Source organism: Geotrypetes seraphini, chromosome 4 (assembly GCF_902459505.1).
Source record: "Geotrypetes seraphini chromosome 4, aGeoSer1.1, whole genome shotgun sequence".
In the NCBI taxonomy this organism is placed as follows: domain Eukaryota; kingdom Metazoa; phylum Chordata; class Amphibia; order Gymnophiona; family Dermophiidae; genus Geotrypetes; species Geotrypetes seraphini.
Genome location: NC_047087.1, coordinates 219,355,842 through 219,373,317, shown reverse-complemented (window position 1 = coordinate 219,373,317; position 17,476 = coordinate 219,355,842). Strand labels below are relative to the sequence as shown.

The 17,476-nt window shown below is 43.6% G+C and overlaps 1 protein-coding gene across 1 annotated transcript in view; it reads left to right on the top strand.

Moving 5' to 3' along the window:
• Positions 1 to 16,374, top strand: part of LOC117359627 (pulmonary surfactant-associated protein D-like) — a 37,168-nt gene extending 20,794 nt beyond the window's left edge. Inside the window, exon 3 of the mRNA XM_033942785.1 lies at positions 15,663 to 16,374. Coding sequence (XP_033798676.1) covers positions 15,663 to 16,036 — 374 coding nt within the window. The 3' untranslated portion in view covers positions 16,037 to 16,374. The remainder of the gene's footprint in view (positions 1 to 15,662) is intronic.
• The last annotated feature ends 1,102 nt before the right edge of the window (positions 16,375 to 17,476 follow it).

Genomic DNA, 17,476 nt, shown 5'->3' with positions numbered 1-17,476 from the left:
ACTTTTGCCTCTCTTTTCTCCGTGCGCTTGTAGGATAGAAACGCTTTTTTCTTCTCCTTAATGAGGTGCGAGATCTCCGCGGTGAACCATTGGGGTTTATTGTTTCTTTGTCATTTATTTACTGATTTTATGAAGCGGCTAGTTGCTTCATGTATGGTTGATTTCAGTGTTAACCACTTAGCTTCTACATCATCGGTCTCCGCTTGGTCCTGCAGCATCTGATGGACGAAATCTCCCATGCGTGCGAAGTCTGTGCCCCGGAAATTGAGTACCTTTGTTTTCATGTTTGATCTAGGGAAGCCTTTCCTAAGGTTGAACCATACTATGTTGTGGTCGTTGGAGGCTAGCGTATCTCCCACTGAGACCTCTGAGACGCTTTCCCCGTTGGTGAGTACCAGGTCGAGGATCGCCTGGGCCCTAGTGGGCTCCGTTACCATTTGTTTGAGACGTGCTCCCTTTATGGAGGTTAAGAGCCTCCTGCTACCGCTGGTTGTCGCTGAAAATGAGTTCCAGTCTGCATCAGGCATATTGAAGTCCCCTAGCAGTACAGCTTCTCCTCGTAGAGTGATATTCTCTATGTCTTCAATTAATTCTGCGTCCATGTCTTCCAGTTGTCTTGGGGTGTCTTGGGGTATACCACACCTAGATACAGGCATTTTTCTCTGCCTCTTGCCAGGTTTACCCAGAGGGACTCCCCGGTGTACTTGACATCTGTGATCCTGGTGGTTTTGATGTCCTCTTTAATGTATAGAGCTACCCTCCCCCCCCTCCTAACCTGCCCTCTCTGTCCTGACGAAGTAGATTGTAGCCCGGTATAGCCATATCCCATCCATGTGAGTCCGTGAACCAAGTTTCAGATATTGCCACCACATCTAGGTCGGCATTCCTTATTTCAGCCTCCATTTCTAGAATTTTGTTACCTAAACTGTGTACATGTTCCCTCTCAATCTCCTCTGTTCGAGCGAAAAGAGGCCCAGTTTCTCTAATCTTTCGCTGTACGGCACCTCCTCCAACCCCTTAATTATCTTAGTCGCTCTTCTCTGGACCCTTTCGAGTAGTACCATGTCCTTTTTCATGTACGATGACCACTGCTGGATGCAGTACTACGGGTGAGGGCGCACCATGGCCTGGTACAGCGGCATGTTAACCTTCTCTGATCTGTTTGTGATCCCCTTCTTTATCATTCCTAGCATTCTGTTTACCCTTTTTGCTGCTGCTGCACATTGCATAGATGGCTTCATCGACTTGCTGATCAGAACTCCCAAGTCCTTTTCCTGGGAGGTCTCTCCAAGTACCGCCCCAGACATCCTGCTTTTGTGCATGAGATTTTTGTTACCGACATGCATCACTTTTCACTTATCCACGTTGAACCTCATCTGCCATGTCGATGCCCATTCCTCGATCCTGATTATGTCACGTTGCAGATCTTCGCAATCCCCCTGCGTCTTCACTACTCTGAATAACTTTGTATCGTCCGCAAATTTAATCACCTCGCTCGTCGTACCTATGTCCAGCTCGTTTATAAAGATGTTAAAGAGCACAGGTCCAAGCACCGAGCCCTGTGGCACCCCACTAATGACGCTCTTCCAGTCTGATTATTGTCCATTTATCCCCCACTCTTTGTTTCCTATGCTCCCGCCAGTTTTTAATCCATGTGAGTATTTCACCCTCGATTCCATGGCTCGCAATTTTCCGAAGTAGTCGTTCATGCGGAACCTTGTCGAACACCTTCTGAAAATACAGATATACAATGTCAACCGTATCGCCCTTGTCTATCTGTCTGTTTACTTCCTCAAAGAAGTGCAGCAAATTCGTCAAACACAATCTGCCTTTGCTAAAACCGTGCTGACTGGACATCATCAGCCCGTGTCCATCAAGGTGATCAATGATGCTGTCCTTTATCAGTGACGCTACCATCTTTCCCGGTACTGAGGTCAGACTCACAGTCTGTAGTTTCCCAGATCTCCCCTCGAACCTTTCTTGAAGATCGGCGTAACATTCGCCACCTTCCAGTCTTCTGGAATCTTTCCCGATTTGATCCCCGGGACCGGATGGCATTTTCACATCAGAATATACAGTTCCATAATTAGGATTTGCAGCTGGTCTTAACAAAGAGATAATTTTAGTTTAGTTTAGTTTAGATAATAAACAATGAGCAGAGGTGAAAGAATATAAAGTTATCTTGAGTAGGATGGATTAAACAGAATAAATGTCCCAGCAGTCATGTGTAGACTTATAGGTCTATATTTTAACATCCAATGGCCTGGCAATTTTGTCTAGTCATTGACCCCTTTTATCATAGACTAGCATTTCTTAAATGAAATCTTTAGACATATGTCAAAAGATAGTGTTTTGAAGCATAGGTATGCACACCCTAAAGAAATACCTAATCAATCCTGGCATATATGCAAGTGGTACGTGGTCTTCATCATAAGGCGTATAGGGACAGACTAAAAGGCGTATGGGGACAGACTAAAATGTATACAATATGTATACTTTGGAGGAAAGGCAGGAGAGGGGAGATATAATAGAGACTTTTTTTTAATACCTACATGGCATAAATATGCATGAAGCAAACTTCTTTCAATTGAAAGGAAGCTCTGGAATGAGAGGGCTTAGGATGAATTTAAAAGGTGATAGGCTCAGGAGTAATCTAAGGAAATACTTTTTACAGAAAGGGTGGTAGATGCATGGAACAATCTCCCAGAAGAGATAGTAGAGATGGAGACTGTGTCTGAATTCAAGAGAGCGTGGGTTAGCAAGTGGGATCTTTTAGAGAGAGGAAGAGATAATGGTTACAACAGATGGGCAGACTAGATGGGCCATTTGGCCTTTGTCTGCCTTCATGTGTCTATGTTTCTATAAAAGGGCACAAGAAGGTTGTGTTGAGAGGACGGAAACACATGAGCTGGGGTATAGGGTATAAACAGACTGAAAAGAAACAGAGAAATACCAGTATAAAAACTTGATATCAACCAGTATATTTTTTCTAGCATAAAAAATGTTGGTCCTCAAATACTACTCGTACTAAGTCAACTTGACTACTGCAACATCACCTATTTAGCAATCTCCCAAAAGAATATGCGACGTCTTCAAATAATGCAAAATGCAGCAGTCAGACTTATCTTCGGGCTGAAGAAATTCGATCACGTGACACCTTACTACTGGCAATTGCACTGGCTGCCGACAGAAGCGCGCGTAAAGTTTAAATTCGCCTGCCTCTGCTTCAAAGTACTATATACAAAGTACCAAATACATAACGGACCTTTTCTCCTTTTCCACCAACAGACGCAAGAGAAGCACACATTCAAACTTTGTTTCCCCTCCAGTTAGAGGTTGCAAACTGAAAAAACACAATGAATACCTTCTCTCACACCAAGCAGCCATATGGGGTAAATACCTAGATCAATTGCTTTCACCGACCACTTATGAGGAATTTAGGAAGCGCCTAAAAACATACCTGTTCCTGAAATACCTAGACAACTGACCCACTCTTCTCTCTCTCCACAATAAAGGTCCTCCCAACCTCTTACCCATTCCCTCTCTCCCCTCATAAGTCCGTATAGAACTTTACTGTTCAGCAATATATATAAACTGTTATTATTATCATATTATAATTTTTGCTGTATTTTTTGAAATGCATAACCTTTTCCTATCAGGTCCTCTCGGAAATTTCTTAGCAAATTGTATATTTTATATTCTCGCTCAGCAAACTGTATATTTATATTTTTGCTTTCTTAAAATTTCTACACTCTGTATTTCCTCTGATCATCTGTATATTGTAACTCGCTGGACGTCCAACTCCCTTGATTGTAAACCGCCTAGAAGTTGCAAGATTGTGGCGGTATAGAAGAATAAAGTTATTATTATTATTATACTAGGCCATTCTTCAGAAGTGGGGTGATCACTTAGGGACCCACCCCACAGTTGACGACCCCTCTGCAACCAGCCACAGAATCCATGAATAGGCAGCACCGAGTGTGCAGAATCTGAGCTCTTTTATCAAGACTTTGGGAACATGGGTCATTTTTATGAAGCAATAGTAAAGTTGCTGGTACTCAAAATCCCTGAGTGCAACACAGACAATTTTGAACGGAATCTGATAGATGATAAGAGCCAGTACTTTGTGAATAGTAGGGGAGTTAAGTGATTGTGTTTCTTTGTGCTTAAAAGTAAATTGACCAAAGTATTCTTGATTAGCTAAAGTGCTAATCAAGAATACTTTGCCTTTGAAAGAGTGAGTCACAGTAATCAAGGCATGAAAGAAACAAAGTTTACAGTAGAAGGTGTATAGCTCAGTGATCAATCCAAGAGTGATATATGAGTCAAAATACAAATGATTATCTAAGGCCACAACCAGAACTTTAAAAGTGTCTGAAAGGGGATTGTAATACAATTAATTATTATTATCAAGGAGTGTAGAATAGGGAGTCCCACCATGAGAAGAACATGGTCTCACACTTTGATGGATTCAATTTTAGGACATTCCCATTAAACTAGTCGGCAATTATCTATAATTGGAAATGCAGAAATAAATATTAGTGTGAGATGGATCAACAGTACTAGGAAGTTGAACATCCTTGGCATATATGAGGAAGGTAAAACCCTAGGACTCTATACTGGTTGAGCCTAGAAAACATTAAACAGGATGGGACCCAATATAGAGCCTTGTGGCCCCCATAATATAAGGGGTACAAAGCATAAGTTTACTGGTGCAAACTCTTTGTGGGTTATAATATTTTAGCCATGGATTTATAATGGCATGGACCACTATGTTCATACTCACATTTGTGTGATTTTTTTTCAATAAAGGGAGAGAGAGAATTCAGTCACCGTAGGTATAAGAAACAATAAAAGGCTCTTGTTTGTAAGCTCTCTTCATTGTAATCCGCTACCGCAGTTTTTCTGTAAACTCTTCATGGTTGTATTTGCTCTTATATAATTGAACCTTTATATGCATTGAGCGATCCACAAATACTAGATTAGATTAGAAAGGTTCTATGAAATTGTGGGATCAAAGTAAGTGATGAATTGAACAGTATCCCAATATTTTTCATCCGGTATTTTAGCATCAGGTTTGTATGTGTCAAGAATCCACATGCAGTAGCATAATAAGGGGGGGGGGGGGAGTCCACCCCAGGGGCCGTCTTTGGAAAGGCACAGCACCCATCCTCCACTCTGCCCCCTCTCCCCCGCTGCCACGCGTGCACGCCACTTCCCTCCCTCGTATCTCTGTAACGTTCCTTGCGCTAGCATCAACCCACAACCTGTCATGCCTGTGTCAGTTCTTCTGATGTAACTTCCTAGACCTGCGCCTAGTAAGTGATGTCAGAGGCAGAGCCCACACAGGCGCGACAGCAGTATGGGGGAGTCCTGTGCCAGGAACATTAGGTATGGGGGAAGGGAAACGGCACACATACACGCATGGCATTGGGGGTAGGGCGGGGGAAGGAGGGTGAGGGATGGGCTATGCCAATGCCTAAAGGCAGAGTTTGTTTCTTTTTTGCCCTTTCTTGAGTTGCTGTTTGGCAGTCAATATACTTTAAAGGTTTAATTCAGACTCTATCTATTCTAACTTGCAACTCTTTGACACATATACTGCCCTAAGGAGAAGCACAGCTCCCCCACCTTTTGCTTCCTATGAGGAAACATAGGAACCAAGTGCTACTGTATCTGAATTGAGGAAATCTTAGGACAAGTACATAGAATTGTAGACTAGCAGTTGCCCTGCTGGTTCTTTCATGGGTAAGTCTACACCCTAAGACCCCAATTCTATAAACAGCATCTAAACCTGTGGTCTCAAACTCGCAGCTTGGTGACCATATGCGGCCCGCCAGGTACTATTTTGAGGCCCTCTGTATGTTTATCATAATCACAAAGTAAAATAAAAGAGTTTCTTGATCATATGTCTCTTTAGCTATAAATGTCAATATTATTATTAAGACTTAGCCAAAAGGAAAGATTTATAAACTATAAAGAGTTTTACCTCATGCAAAATTGTCATTTCTTTAATAAGACATTAACTCTTTTTTCTGAGGCCCTCAAGTACCAACAGATCCAAAATGTGGCTCTACAAAGGGTTTGAGTTTGAGACCACTGATCTAAATCATAGGTGCTGAGGAATGCAGTACATAGCACATGTCAATCAGGTTCAGCACTGTTTATAGAATCATGCCTAGCAGTGCTTAAAGTGGACAAGTATAGGTAGGTGTCTGAATCTTAGGCACATCCTATTTATGCTAAGGTTTTCTTGGCCAAAATGCTGGCACCTAAGTCCAAAACAAGTACACTTCTCCCTTCCTATTCGCGAGGGTTAGGACAGAGCCAGCCCGCGAATAGAGAAAATTCACGAATAACTTATGAGCCTGCTCTGACCCACCCCTGGACCTTTTCCTGGTGGTCTAGCAGTGACGCGGGGCAGGAGCGATCTTCCTACACTCCTGCCCCATGCAGAGCCGTGTTGTGAGTTCCCGTGGGCTCATGAGACTACAACATGAACTCATAAGAACATAAGCAATGCCTCCGCTGGGTCAGACCTGAGGTCCATCATGCCCAGCAGTCCGCTCATGCGGCGGCCCAACAGGTCTAGGACCTGTGCAGTAATCCTCTATTTATACCCCTCTATCCCCTTTTCCAGCAGGAAATTGTCCAATCCTTTCTTAAACCCCTGTACTGTACCCTGCCCTATTACGCCCTCTGGAAGCGCATTCCAGGTGTCCACCACTCGTTGGGTAAAGAACTTCCTAGCATTCGTTTTGAATCTGTCCCCTTTCAACTTTTCCAAGTGTCCTCTTGTTCTTTTATTTTTCAAAAGTTTGAAGAATCTGTCCCTCTCTACTCTCTCTATGCCCTTCATGATCTTATAAGTCTCTATCATATCCCCTCTAAGTCTCCTCTTCTCCAGGGAAAAGAGACCCAGTTTCTCCAATCTCTCAGCGTATGAGAGGTTTTCCATCCCTTTTATCAAACTCTCCTCTGAACCCTCTCGAGTAACGCCATATCCTTCTTAAGGTACGGAGACCAATATTGAACGCAGTATTCCAGATGCGGGCGCACCATCGCCCGATACAATGGCAGGATAACTTCTTTCGTCCTTGTTGTAATACCCTTCTTGATTATGCTTAGCATTCTATTTGCTTTCTTAGCGGCTGCTGCGCACTGTGCCGTCGGCTTCATTGTCATGTCCACCATTACCCCCAAGTCCCTTTCTTGGTTACTATCATTCAATAATATCCCTCCCATCGTATAGTTGTACCTCGGGTTTCTGTTTCCCACATGCAATACTTTACATTTCTCAACGTTGAACTTCATCTGCCATCTCGCCGCCCATTCCCCCAGTTTGTTCAAGTCCCTTTGCAATTCTTCGCATTCCTCTTTAGTCCCAGCTCCACTAAATAGTTTTGTATCATCCGCAAATTTTATTATCTCACACTTCGTGCCTGTTTCTAGATCATTTATGAATATATTAAATAACAGCGGTCCGAGCACTGAGCCCTGCGGAACACCACTCGTGACCCTCATCCAGTCCGAGTAGTGGCCCTTCACCCCTACCCTCTGTTTCCTACCCGCCAACCAGTTTCTGATCCATCTATGTACGTCTCCGTCCACTCCATGGTTCTTCAGTTTCTGGAGTAAACGCTCTTGAGGCACCTTGTCAAAGGCTTTTTGGAAATCAAGGTATATGATGTCTATGGGGTCTCCTCTGTCCATCCGTTTGTTAATTCATTCGAAGAAGTGCAATAAGTTCGTTAGGCACGATCTCCCCCTGCAGAAACCATGTTGGCTTGTTATCAAAAGTTCGTTTCTTTCCAAATGTTCATCGATGTGTTCTTTAATCAGTGCTTCCACCATTTTCTCCGGAACTGAGGTCAAACTCACTGGTCTGTAGTTTCCCGGGTCACCTCTTGATCCCTTTTTAAAGATGGGCGTTAGATTGGCTATCTTCCAATCCTCCGGGATCATGCCAGTTTTCAAGGATAGGTTGCAAATTCGCTACAGTAGTTCCGCTATCTCCTCCTTTAATTCCTTCAAAACCCTGGGATGGATTCTGTCCGGACCCAGGGATTTGTCAGTTTTAAGTTTTTCTATCTGCCTGTGTACATCATCAAGGCTCACTTCCATGGATGTTAATTTTTCTGCTTGATTTCCATTGAAGATTTGTTCAGGTTCCAGTATGTTGGTTGTGTCTTCGTTTGTAAATACAGACGAGAAGAACATGTTGAGTCTTTCTGCGACTTCTTTCACCTCTTTCACCGCTCTCTTCCTGTCTCCTTCGTCCAGCGGTCCCACCTCCTCCCTAGCTGGCTGTTTCCCTTTAACATATCTAAAGAACGGTTTGAAATTTCGTGCCTCCCTGGCTAGCCTGTCTTCATACTCTCTTTTGGCTTTTCGAACCACACGGTGACATTCTTTTTGATACTTCCTGTGCTCCTTCTGGTTCCCTTCAGTTTTGACCTTTTTCCATTTCCTAAATGAATTTTTCTTATTGCCTATTGCTTCCTTCACTATTTTAGTCATCCATACCCGGTCTTTTGTTCGACCCTTTTTGCACCCCTTTCTGAATCTGGGGATGTGCAGATTTTGTGCCTCGCTCACCGTGTCTTTGAAAAAAGACATGTTCTACTATTCTACTGTTTGCCATTTTTTGGAAGTGTTCCTAAGTTTCTTCCTTACCATTTCCCTCATTGCTTCATAGTTTCCTTTCCTGAAGTTGAAAGTTGTTGCTATGGTTCTCTTTCCGTTCGGTATTTCTACTTCAACCTTGAACTTGATCATATTATGATCGCTGTTTCCTAACGGTCCCACTACTTCCACTTCCTTTGCAGGTCCCTTTAGTCCATTTAAGATTAGATCCAGAGTGGCATTTCCTCTCGTCGGTTCTCTAACAAGCTGCTCCATGAAGCAATCTTGTATAGCCTCCAGGAATTCTGTCTCCCTAACGCATCTTGAGCTTCCAAGACTCCAGTCTATCCCAGGGTAGTTGAAGTCTCCCATAACAACTGTGTAACCGCTTTTGCATTCTCGCTTCATCTCGGCATCCATTTCTTTATCGCTATCTCCGGTTTGCCCGGGTGGACGATAGTATAGGCCCATCTTTATTTCATGCCCTTTCCTACCTGGTATTTTAACCCATAGCGATTCCAGCTTGTTGGTCGTCTCCGCTGTGTCCATTCTTGTCGATTGTAAGCTTTCTTTTACGTATAGGGCTATTCCTCCTCCTTTCTGTCCTGACCTGTCCTGGCGATAGAGCTTGTACCCCGGCAGTGCTGTATCCCATTTGTTTTCCTCATTCCACCACGTTTCAGAGATTCCAATTATGTCTATGTCCTCTGCATTGGCCATGGCTTCTAGTTCCCCCATTTTGTTTCTTAGACTCCTTGCATTAGTATATATGCAGTTTAGATCCTGGCATTTTGTCGTCTTAATTTCTTTTCCCTGTGCTTCGGTCTTTGGTGTCTTCTCTTTTGCTACAATCTTTCTAACCTCCTCTTCTGGGTTATTTGACTCCTGTAATTTGACCCTTGTTTCTTCCCAGCCTTTTTTCCCCTCAGTATCTTCATGGGATACCTTCTTCCAAATCATCGACACTAGGTCGACTGTCAGCTTTCCCTTTTCTCTTAGTTTAAAGCCTGTTCTATTTCTCTCTTGACGTTGTTTGCTAGAAGTCTTGTTCCCGCCGTGCTCAGGTGCAGTCCATTTCTCCTGTAGAGCTTGCTCTTGCCCCAGAACGTTGTCCAGTTTCTCACGAAGAGGAATCCTTCTTCCTCACACCATCTCCTCATCCATGCATTTATTGATTGTAGTTCTTCCTGCCTTTTCACATCTGCCCTCGGTACCGGTAGGATCTCTGAGAATGCTATCTTCTGGGTCCTCATCTTCAGCTTCCTTCCCAGAATCTTGAACTATTCTATCAGCATGCCTCTTCTGTAGTCTCTCCTGCTGACATCATTCGTCCCGATGTGGATCATTACTGCGGTCTCTTCCGTCTCCGCTCCATCCAGGATCATCCCAATTTTGTCCACAATGTCCTTGGTTCTCGCTCCTGGGAGGCAGGTCACCATTCGATCCTCTCTCCCTCCTGCTATGTGGCTGTCCACATGCCTCAGTATCGAGTCTCCCACCAGGATCGTTGACTTTCCCTTCTTCAATTGTCGTTTCGGTCTCAGGTCAATGTCCTCAGCGTGCTTCGCTCTCTCTTCTTCTGGGCATCGACTAGCCAATTCTTCCCCCTCGTGCGGAATTCTTCTGTGGGTGTCTTCTATGAGGTCACCTGCTTCTTGCTCCCCCTTCCAAGTTGGTGTTGGTGTAACTTCATCTCCCCTCTGGAGTTCGTTCTCTTCCACCCTCCTCCTGTATGCTTCCTCAATGAATTCCTCGAGTTCCCTGACTTCCTTCTCGATGTGTCTCTCACTCTTGAAGTCTTCAAATGCCCTGGTAGGGTCCTCTGTGATGTAAAGTCCTTCTAGCTCCTGTATCTTGTCCTCAAGTCACTTGACTTCTTTCCTCAAGCTTTTCAGCTCCTGACACCGACTGCATACGTATGACTGTCTCCCCGAGGGGAGGTAGTCATACATACAACAGTTCGTGCAGAACACTGGAAAGCTCATCTTCTGGTTACCTTCTGCTTCCATTGGGGTTACTACTTTAAGAAAACAATTAAGTTTACGTGCTCCTTCTGTGCCTGCTTCCTTCTGCACCTGCTTCTTGCTTTGCTGCCTTCTTCTTTTGTGTGGGCTGCCTACGCTCTACCTTTCCTTACTTTTGCTTGTGTGTTTGTTCCTTCTGTGCCTGCTGCCTTTGCACAACCTTGCCTAACTTTTGCTTGTGTGTGGTTGTTCCTTCTATATCTGCTTCTTGCCTTGATGCCTTCTTGTGTGTGCTGTCTTTTCTCTTCCTTACCTTACTCCTGCTTGAATGTGCTCGTCCCTTCTGCGCCTGCTTATTCTTACCTTCTGTGCTTCTGTGCTTGCCGCTTCTTTACCTTTCAGTCCTTCCCTGTGCTCTTGGGAGTAGTGACTTGGCCCTTCTTGAGGCCCTTCGCAAAGGCGCTCTTGCTAAGTCGAGCGCCTTTGCTGCTCGCCTTCGCCGCGCGCCTAATGGCTGTGCGCCGTTGGCTCCGCCCCCTTTTATGGGGGAGTTCAGTTGCTGACTCTCCGATGCGGTGGGGTGGGCGGAGCTAACTCTCGCCCTGCCCCTAGCCTCCTGCTCTTCTCTGTCTCCCTCCTCTGCTCGCTTCTGCTTTTAAAACTGCTTTTCTCCTGCTACTAAAACTACTTTTCTCCTTGCTTCTGCTGCTCCTCTTGCCTGTTGTAGTCTCGTGAGACCATGGGAACTCACAGCATGGCTCTGCACGGGGCAGGAGTGTAGGAAGATCGCTCCTGCCCCACATCATCACTAGCGTCCGGAGAAGCGTGGAGCATTCAGCACAGCTCCCTGTGCTAATAACCACTATTGCAGTTTAGTAAAAGGGGGAGGGGGTAAGTTAGGTGCCTAGATTGGCTAGGCACACTGATATGGGTTCCTAACTCTAGGATCTTTATAGAATTTGGGCCTAAGTGCTACTGTTCCAGATATGCAAGAGGCATGTGAACAGAGGAACCTATATTATAGAATTGCCCTTATGGTGCCAATGAAAATTTGGTTATAGACCTTGTCAGTGACACTTATCTGAATAGCAACCCTTGTTACCCAGAAAAGTGCTGCTGAAATTTCTTGTTTTGTGGTAGAAAATTATAGGTTTTCCTGATGTTTCTAGACTAACACAGGCAGGGTATAAAAGTTTCAACAGCTTAAACATAGTTTTCATGTCTTGGGGGGGGGGGGGGGTAATGTTTTTCCTTACGTTCCCCACTAAATGTATAATTTCCTATTAGAAGGTTCAGGATTTTTTTTTTTTTTTTGAGCCAGGTCAGTTGGAAAGATTTATGCTATATATACAGTAAAACTTTGGATTACAAGTAATATGGTTTGCAATCCAAAGTAATATGGTTTGCAATCGCTAAGAGAGCGAATAGAATGCTAGGTATAATCAAGAAGGGTATTACAGCCAGGACGAAAGAAGTTATCCTGCCGCTGTATCGGGCGATGGTGCGTCCACACCTGGAATACTGTGTCCAGTTTTGGTCGCCATACCTTAAGAAGGATATGGCGTTACTCGAGAGAGTTCAGAGAAGAGCGACACGTCTGATAAAAGGGATGGAAAACCTTTCATACGCTGAGAGATTGGAGAAACTGAGTCTCTTTTCCCTGGAGAAGAGGAGACTTAGAGGGGATATGATAGAGACTTATAAGATCATGAGGGGCATAGAGAGAGTAGAGAGGGACAGATTCTTCAAACTTTCAAAAAATAAAAGAACAAGAGGCCATTCGGAAAAGTTGAAAGGGGACAGATTCAATACAAATGCTAGGAAGTTCTTCTTTACCCAACGTGTGGTGGACACTTGGAATGCGCTTCCAGAGGACGTTATAGGGCAGAATACAGTACTGGGTTTTAAGAGAGGATTGGACATTTTCCTGCTGGAAAAGGGAATAGAAGGGTATAAATAGAGGATTACTGCTCAGGTCCTGGACCTGTTGGGCCGCCGCGTGAGCGGACTGCTGGGCAAGATGGACCTCAGGTCTGACCCAGCAGAGGCATTGCTTATGTTCTTATGTTCTTAAGTGTTTTGCAAGACAAGCAAAACATTTTAATAAATTTTAACTTTTTTTTAAATCTATATTAATTTTCTAATATTAACAGTGCTTGTGAAAATTTTAAACATAAACGAATCAGGAAAAGTACTTTAAATATACAAACATTCTGAAAACAATCATTTTCTCCCCCCCCCCCTTTCCTCCCATTCATTCATAAAAGTATAACCACATATAGAATTTCAATAAACTAAATACAAGAAATAATGATGCCATCCCACCTCCCTCCCTCCCACCCTGGATGTGTAAGGAATTAAATTTTAACTTGATATACAAGCAATGTCTTGCAATACAAGTACATACAGTACATGCCATGAGGAAAATGGTGGGAAAGAAACTCAAGGACAGCCCAAGGAAGATGGAGTCCGTAGAAAAAGCCTGGACCTTACTCAAGGGCACGGTACACGAAGCACAAAAACTGTGCGTCCCCAAGTTCAGGAAAGGGTGCAAAAAAAAATAGAACAAAAAACCCAGTGTGGATAACGAATGCAGTGTAAAAGGCGATAAATGACAAGAAGGCATCATTCAAAAAAATGGAAAAAGGACAAATCAGAAGATAACCAAAAGGAGCACAAAAAACATCAAAGGAGTGTCACCGAGTGGTTAGGAAAGCAAAAAGGAAATATGAAGAGAGACTGGCGGGGGAAGCAACAAACTTCAAATCATTCTTCAGGTACGTCAAGGGGAAGCAACCGGCAAGGGAGGAAGTGGGACCCTTAGATGATGGAGACAGAAAAGGAGTTGTAAAAGGGGAAAAGGAGATAGCTGACAGGTTAAACGAATTCTTCACTTCAGTTTTCACGAGGGAGGACACAACCAGCATTCCGGAACCCGAGGAGATCGCAAAAGGAGACCAGGATGAAAATCTGGTCCAATTAGAGGTGAGCAAGGTAGATGTCCTCAAGCAGATAGACAGGCTAAAGAGCAACAAATCGCCAGGTCCGGACGGCATTCACCCAAGGGTGCTCAAGGAACTAAGGAACGAAATAGCTGAGCCACTTCGACAAATATGCAACCTATCTTTAAAAACCAGAGAAATACCGGAAGACTGGAAAATAGCAAATGTCACGCCCATCTTCAAGAAAGGCTCAAGGGGAGACCCAGGAAACTACAGGCCGGTGAGCTTGACCTCGGTCCCGGGCAAGATGTTGGAAGCGCTGATTGAAGACAACATCTGGGAACACATCGAAAACACTGGGCTGCTAAAGCTGAACCAGCAAGGCTTCTGCAAGGGCAGGTCATGCCTCACAAACTTATTATACTTCTTTGAGGGGGTAAACAGCCAGGTGGATAAAGGGGAATCTATAGACATCATTTACCTTGACTTCCAAAAAGCCTTCGACAAGGTACCACACGAAAGACTGCTGAGGAAGCTATGGAACCACAGGGTGCAAGGGGAGGTACACCGATGGATCAAAAACTGGCTGGCAGTCAGGAAACAGAGGGTTGGAATAAAGGGCCATTACTCAGACTGGCAATGGGTCACGAGCGGAGTTCCACAGGGGTCGGTGCTGGGACCGCTCCTATTCAATGTATTTATTAATGTCCTGGAGGCAGGTACAAAATGTGAGGTTATTAAATTTGCGGATGACACCAAACTATACAGCAGGGTTGAAAACATGGAGGACTGCAAAGATCTCCAAAAAGATCTGACAGCGCTGGAAGAGTGGGCAAAAAAGTGGCAAATGAGCTTCAACATAGGGAAATGCAAGGTCATGCACATAGGGAAAAAGAACCCAATGTACACTTACACAATGGGGGGATCACCACTAGGGGTGAGTAACCTTGAAAGAGACCTGGGAGTGATGGTAGACACATCATTGAAGGCGTCGGCGCAGTGCGCCACAGCCTCAAGGAAGGCGAACAGAATGTTGGGCATCATTAAGAAGGGTATCACGACCAGGATGAAGGAAGTAATCCTGCCACTGTATCGTGCAATGGTGCGCCCGCACCTGGAGTACTGTGTCCAGTACTGGTCGCCGTACCTCAAGAAGGACATGGCGGTACTTGAGAGAGTCCAGAGAAGAGTAACTAAGCTAATAAAGGGTATGGAGGACCTCTCATATACTGACAGACTGAAAAAGCTGGGGCTTTTCTCCTTGGAAAAGCGGAGACTTAGAGGAGACATGATAGAATCCTTCAAGATCATGAAGGGCATAGAAAAGTGGATAGGGACAGATTTTTCAAATTATAGGGAACCACAAGTACAAGGGGGCACTCAGAGAAATTGAAAGGGGGAAGGTTTAGAACAAATGCCAGGAAGTTCTTTTTCACCCAGAGGGTGGTGGACACATGGAACGCACTACCGGAGGATGTGATAAGCAGGAGCACGCTACAGGGCTTCAAAGAAGGTTTAGATAGGTACCTAGAAGACCAAGGGATTGAGGGGTATAGATAGGAGTAGAGGTAGGTTATAGGGATAGGATTAGAGACAGTACAGAATTAGTCAGGGACACTGTTCAGGCAACTAGGCCTGATGGGCCGCCGCGGGAGCAGACCGCTGAGCGAGATGGACCTCTGGTCTAACTCGGCGGAGGCAACCTCTTATGTTCTTATATACGCGTCACTTCATCACATCTGAGCCAATGGTTCTTCTCTCTCTGACACTGCAGGCGTGTAGTGACTGTTCTAAATGAGCGAGGTCTTGCACTACGCTTATGTATAGTATTTTATATTAAAGTTTTAGGGTTGTGGAACGAATCATCTGAGTTTCCAATATTTCCTATGGGAAAATTCGCTTTGATATATGTGTGCTTTGGGTTACAAGCATGCTTCTGGAACGGATTATGCTTGCAAACCAAGGTTTTACTGTATATTCATTTGAGTGAAATAAATAAATAAATAAGGGGTGCTGAATATCAGGCCCACGGTCTTTGAATATCTGGATGGCATGAAATTGAGGATGCACTGTGTAATTGATAAACAATTGTTATATGCACTGAAAGTATAATTTAACTCTTTTTGTGTTCAAGCTTTAATTTTCACTATAGGAAAAGAAGTTGGTAGTAAACTATTTGTGACTGATGGTCTAGAATATGACTATGAGACAGCAAGAAGGGTGTGTTCAAGAGCTGGAGGCCTGGTAGCCGCTCCAAGGACTGCTGATGAAAACCATGCTCTGCAAGAAATTGTATCAAAACATGACAAACGAGCCTTCCTTGGAATAACTGATATACAAATAGGAACCTTTCAGTATTCAACTGGTGAAACAATTACTTATACCAACTGGTATCCAAGTGAACCAAATAACATTAAAGGAGCTGAATACTGTGTAGAATTAAGATCTGATGGAAAATGGAATGACATCATTTGTACAAAGAAAAAGTTACTTATTTGTGAATTTTAAGTTTGGAAGAGGTTTATTTTTAATGTTATCCATATTAGTAAAATTAGGACACTTTTATCAATAATTATCACTAATTATAGAAAATAAAGCATCACCAATAGCACAAAATAATTTATCAAAAAAATATCCTAGAACAAACTGCAGTGAAGGTCATCAGTCAGGGCTAGATGAACTAAAAGTCGCTACCACATTAGCAAGAACTAATGCAAATTAATGCACATTATTTACTTCATTCCCCTTTTTCTGCAAATGGACCTGTTTACTTACAGTGCATGTTCATGTCAGTAGGTCACTAACACCCCTCCCCCTTCTTTTTACAAAACTGTAGCGTGGTTTTTAGCACCAGCCGTGACAGTAACAGCTCCGACGCGCATAGGAATTCTATGAGCGTCAGAGATGTTACCACCACAGTCAGTTCTAAAAACCGCGCTATAGTTTTGTAAAAGAGTGCTAATGTAGTGCACATTATTAAATCGAGCCCTTAATATAGGGCACTTTGATTTCCAGCTTTTAAGTCAATAGAATCAGGGCACAGTCGTATGTTACAAACACAAACTCAAGAAAAACGCACTGTATGATAAATTTAGCAGAGAAACCTCATTCACACCATCTCGTCAAAATAAATAAAACAAGACAGCAACTGATAATATACACAAAAAATGGAGAAACCAGACCTCATACACGGACAGCCGGGATTATACAGTACCCTAAGCTATCCGCATCATCACTGGTCTGAAAAAAACTCCATACATTTATATACTCAATTTTTCATTTCATTCATTCATATCAGCTTCAATATTCAAAGTCTCTTTTAGAGGTTAGATCTGCCAAAATATAACAACAAAGGCAACAGCTTTTAAGTCACACATCTTAGAAAAGCAAAACTACAGAATTTATAACCAAGGATCCATTAAGCAATTATGCACTGCACAGCAACAGGCAAATTCTATACAGCTCACCTAAAGTTAGGTGCCTACATCGGCACTTAACATCCCATAATTGGCTGTAATTGGAATGAATTGAAAGTTAGGCACCTAACTAGACAAACACAGTTCTATAAAAAGTAGGCGCCTAATCCAAATTGCCTGCCTAAAAGTGGGCATGGTTAGGGGCGGATTATGGGCGTGGCTTTGAGTTATGGGCCTCTTTGTGAATTAGGCACTGTTAGGCACCTAACTTTAGGCAGTTATTTAGCTGAAGAAAACCCTGGCATAAATAGGCTGTGCATAGAGTTAGGAAGCCTAACAATGCCTAGTAAGTACACTTACTCCGTTTTACTAAGGTGCGCTAACCGATTAGTGCGCACTAATAGAATTAGCATGCATTAAATGCTAATGTGTCCACAGACTAACATGCATGTGTTAGCGTTTAGCACACGCTAAATCAATTAATGTGCGCTAATCAGTTGGTGCACCTTATTAAAAGAGGGCCTTAGGCAGT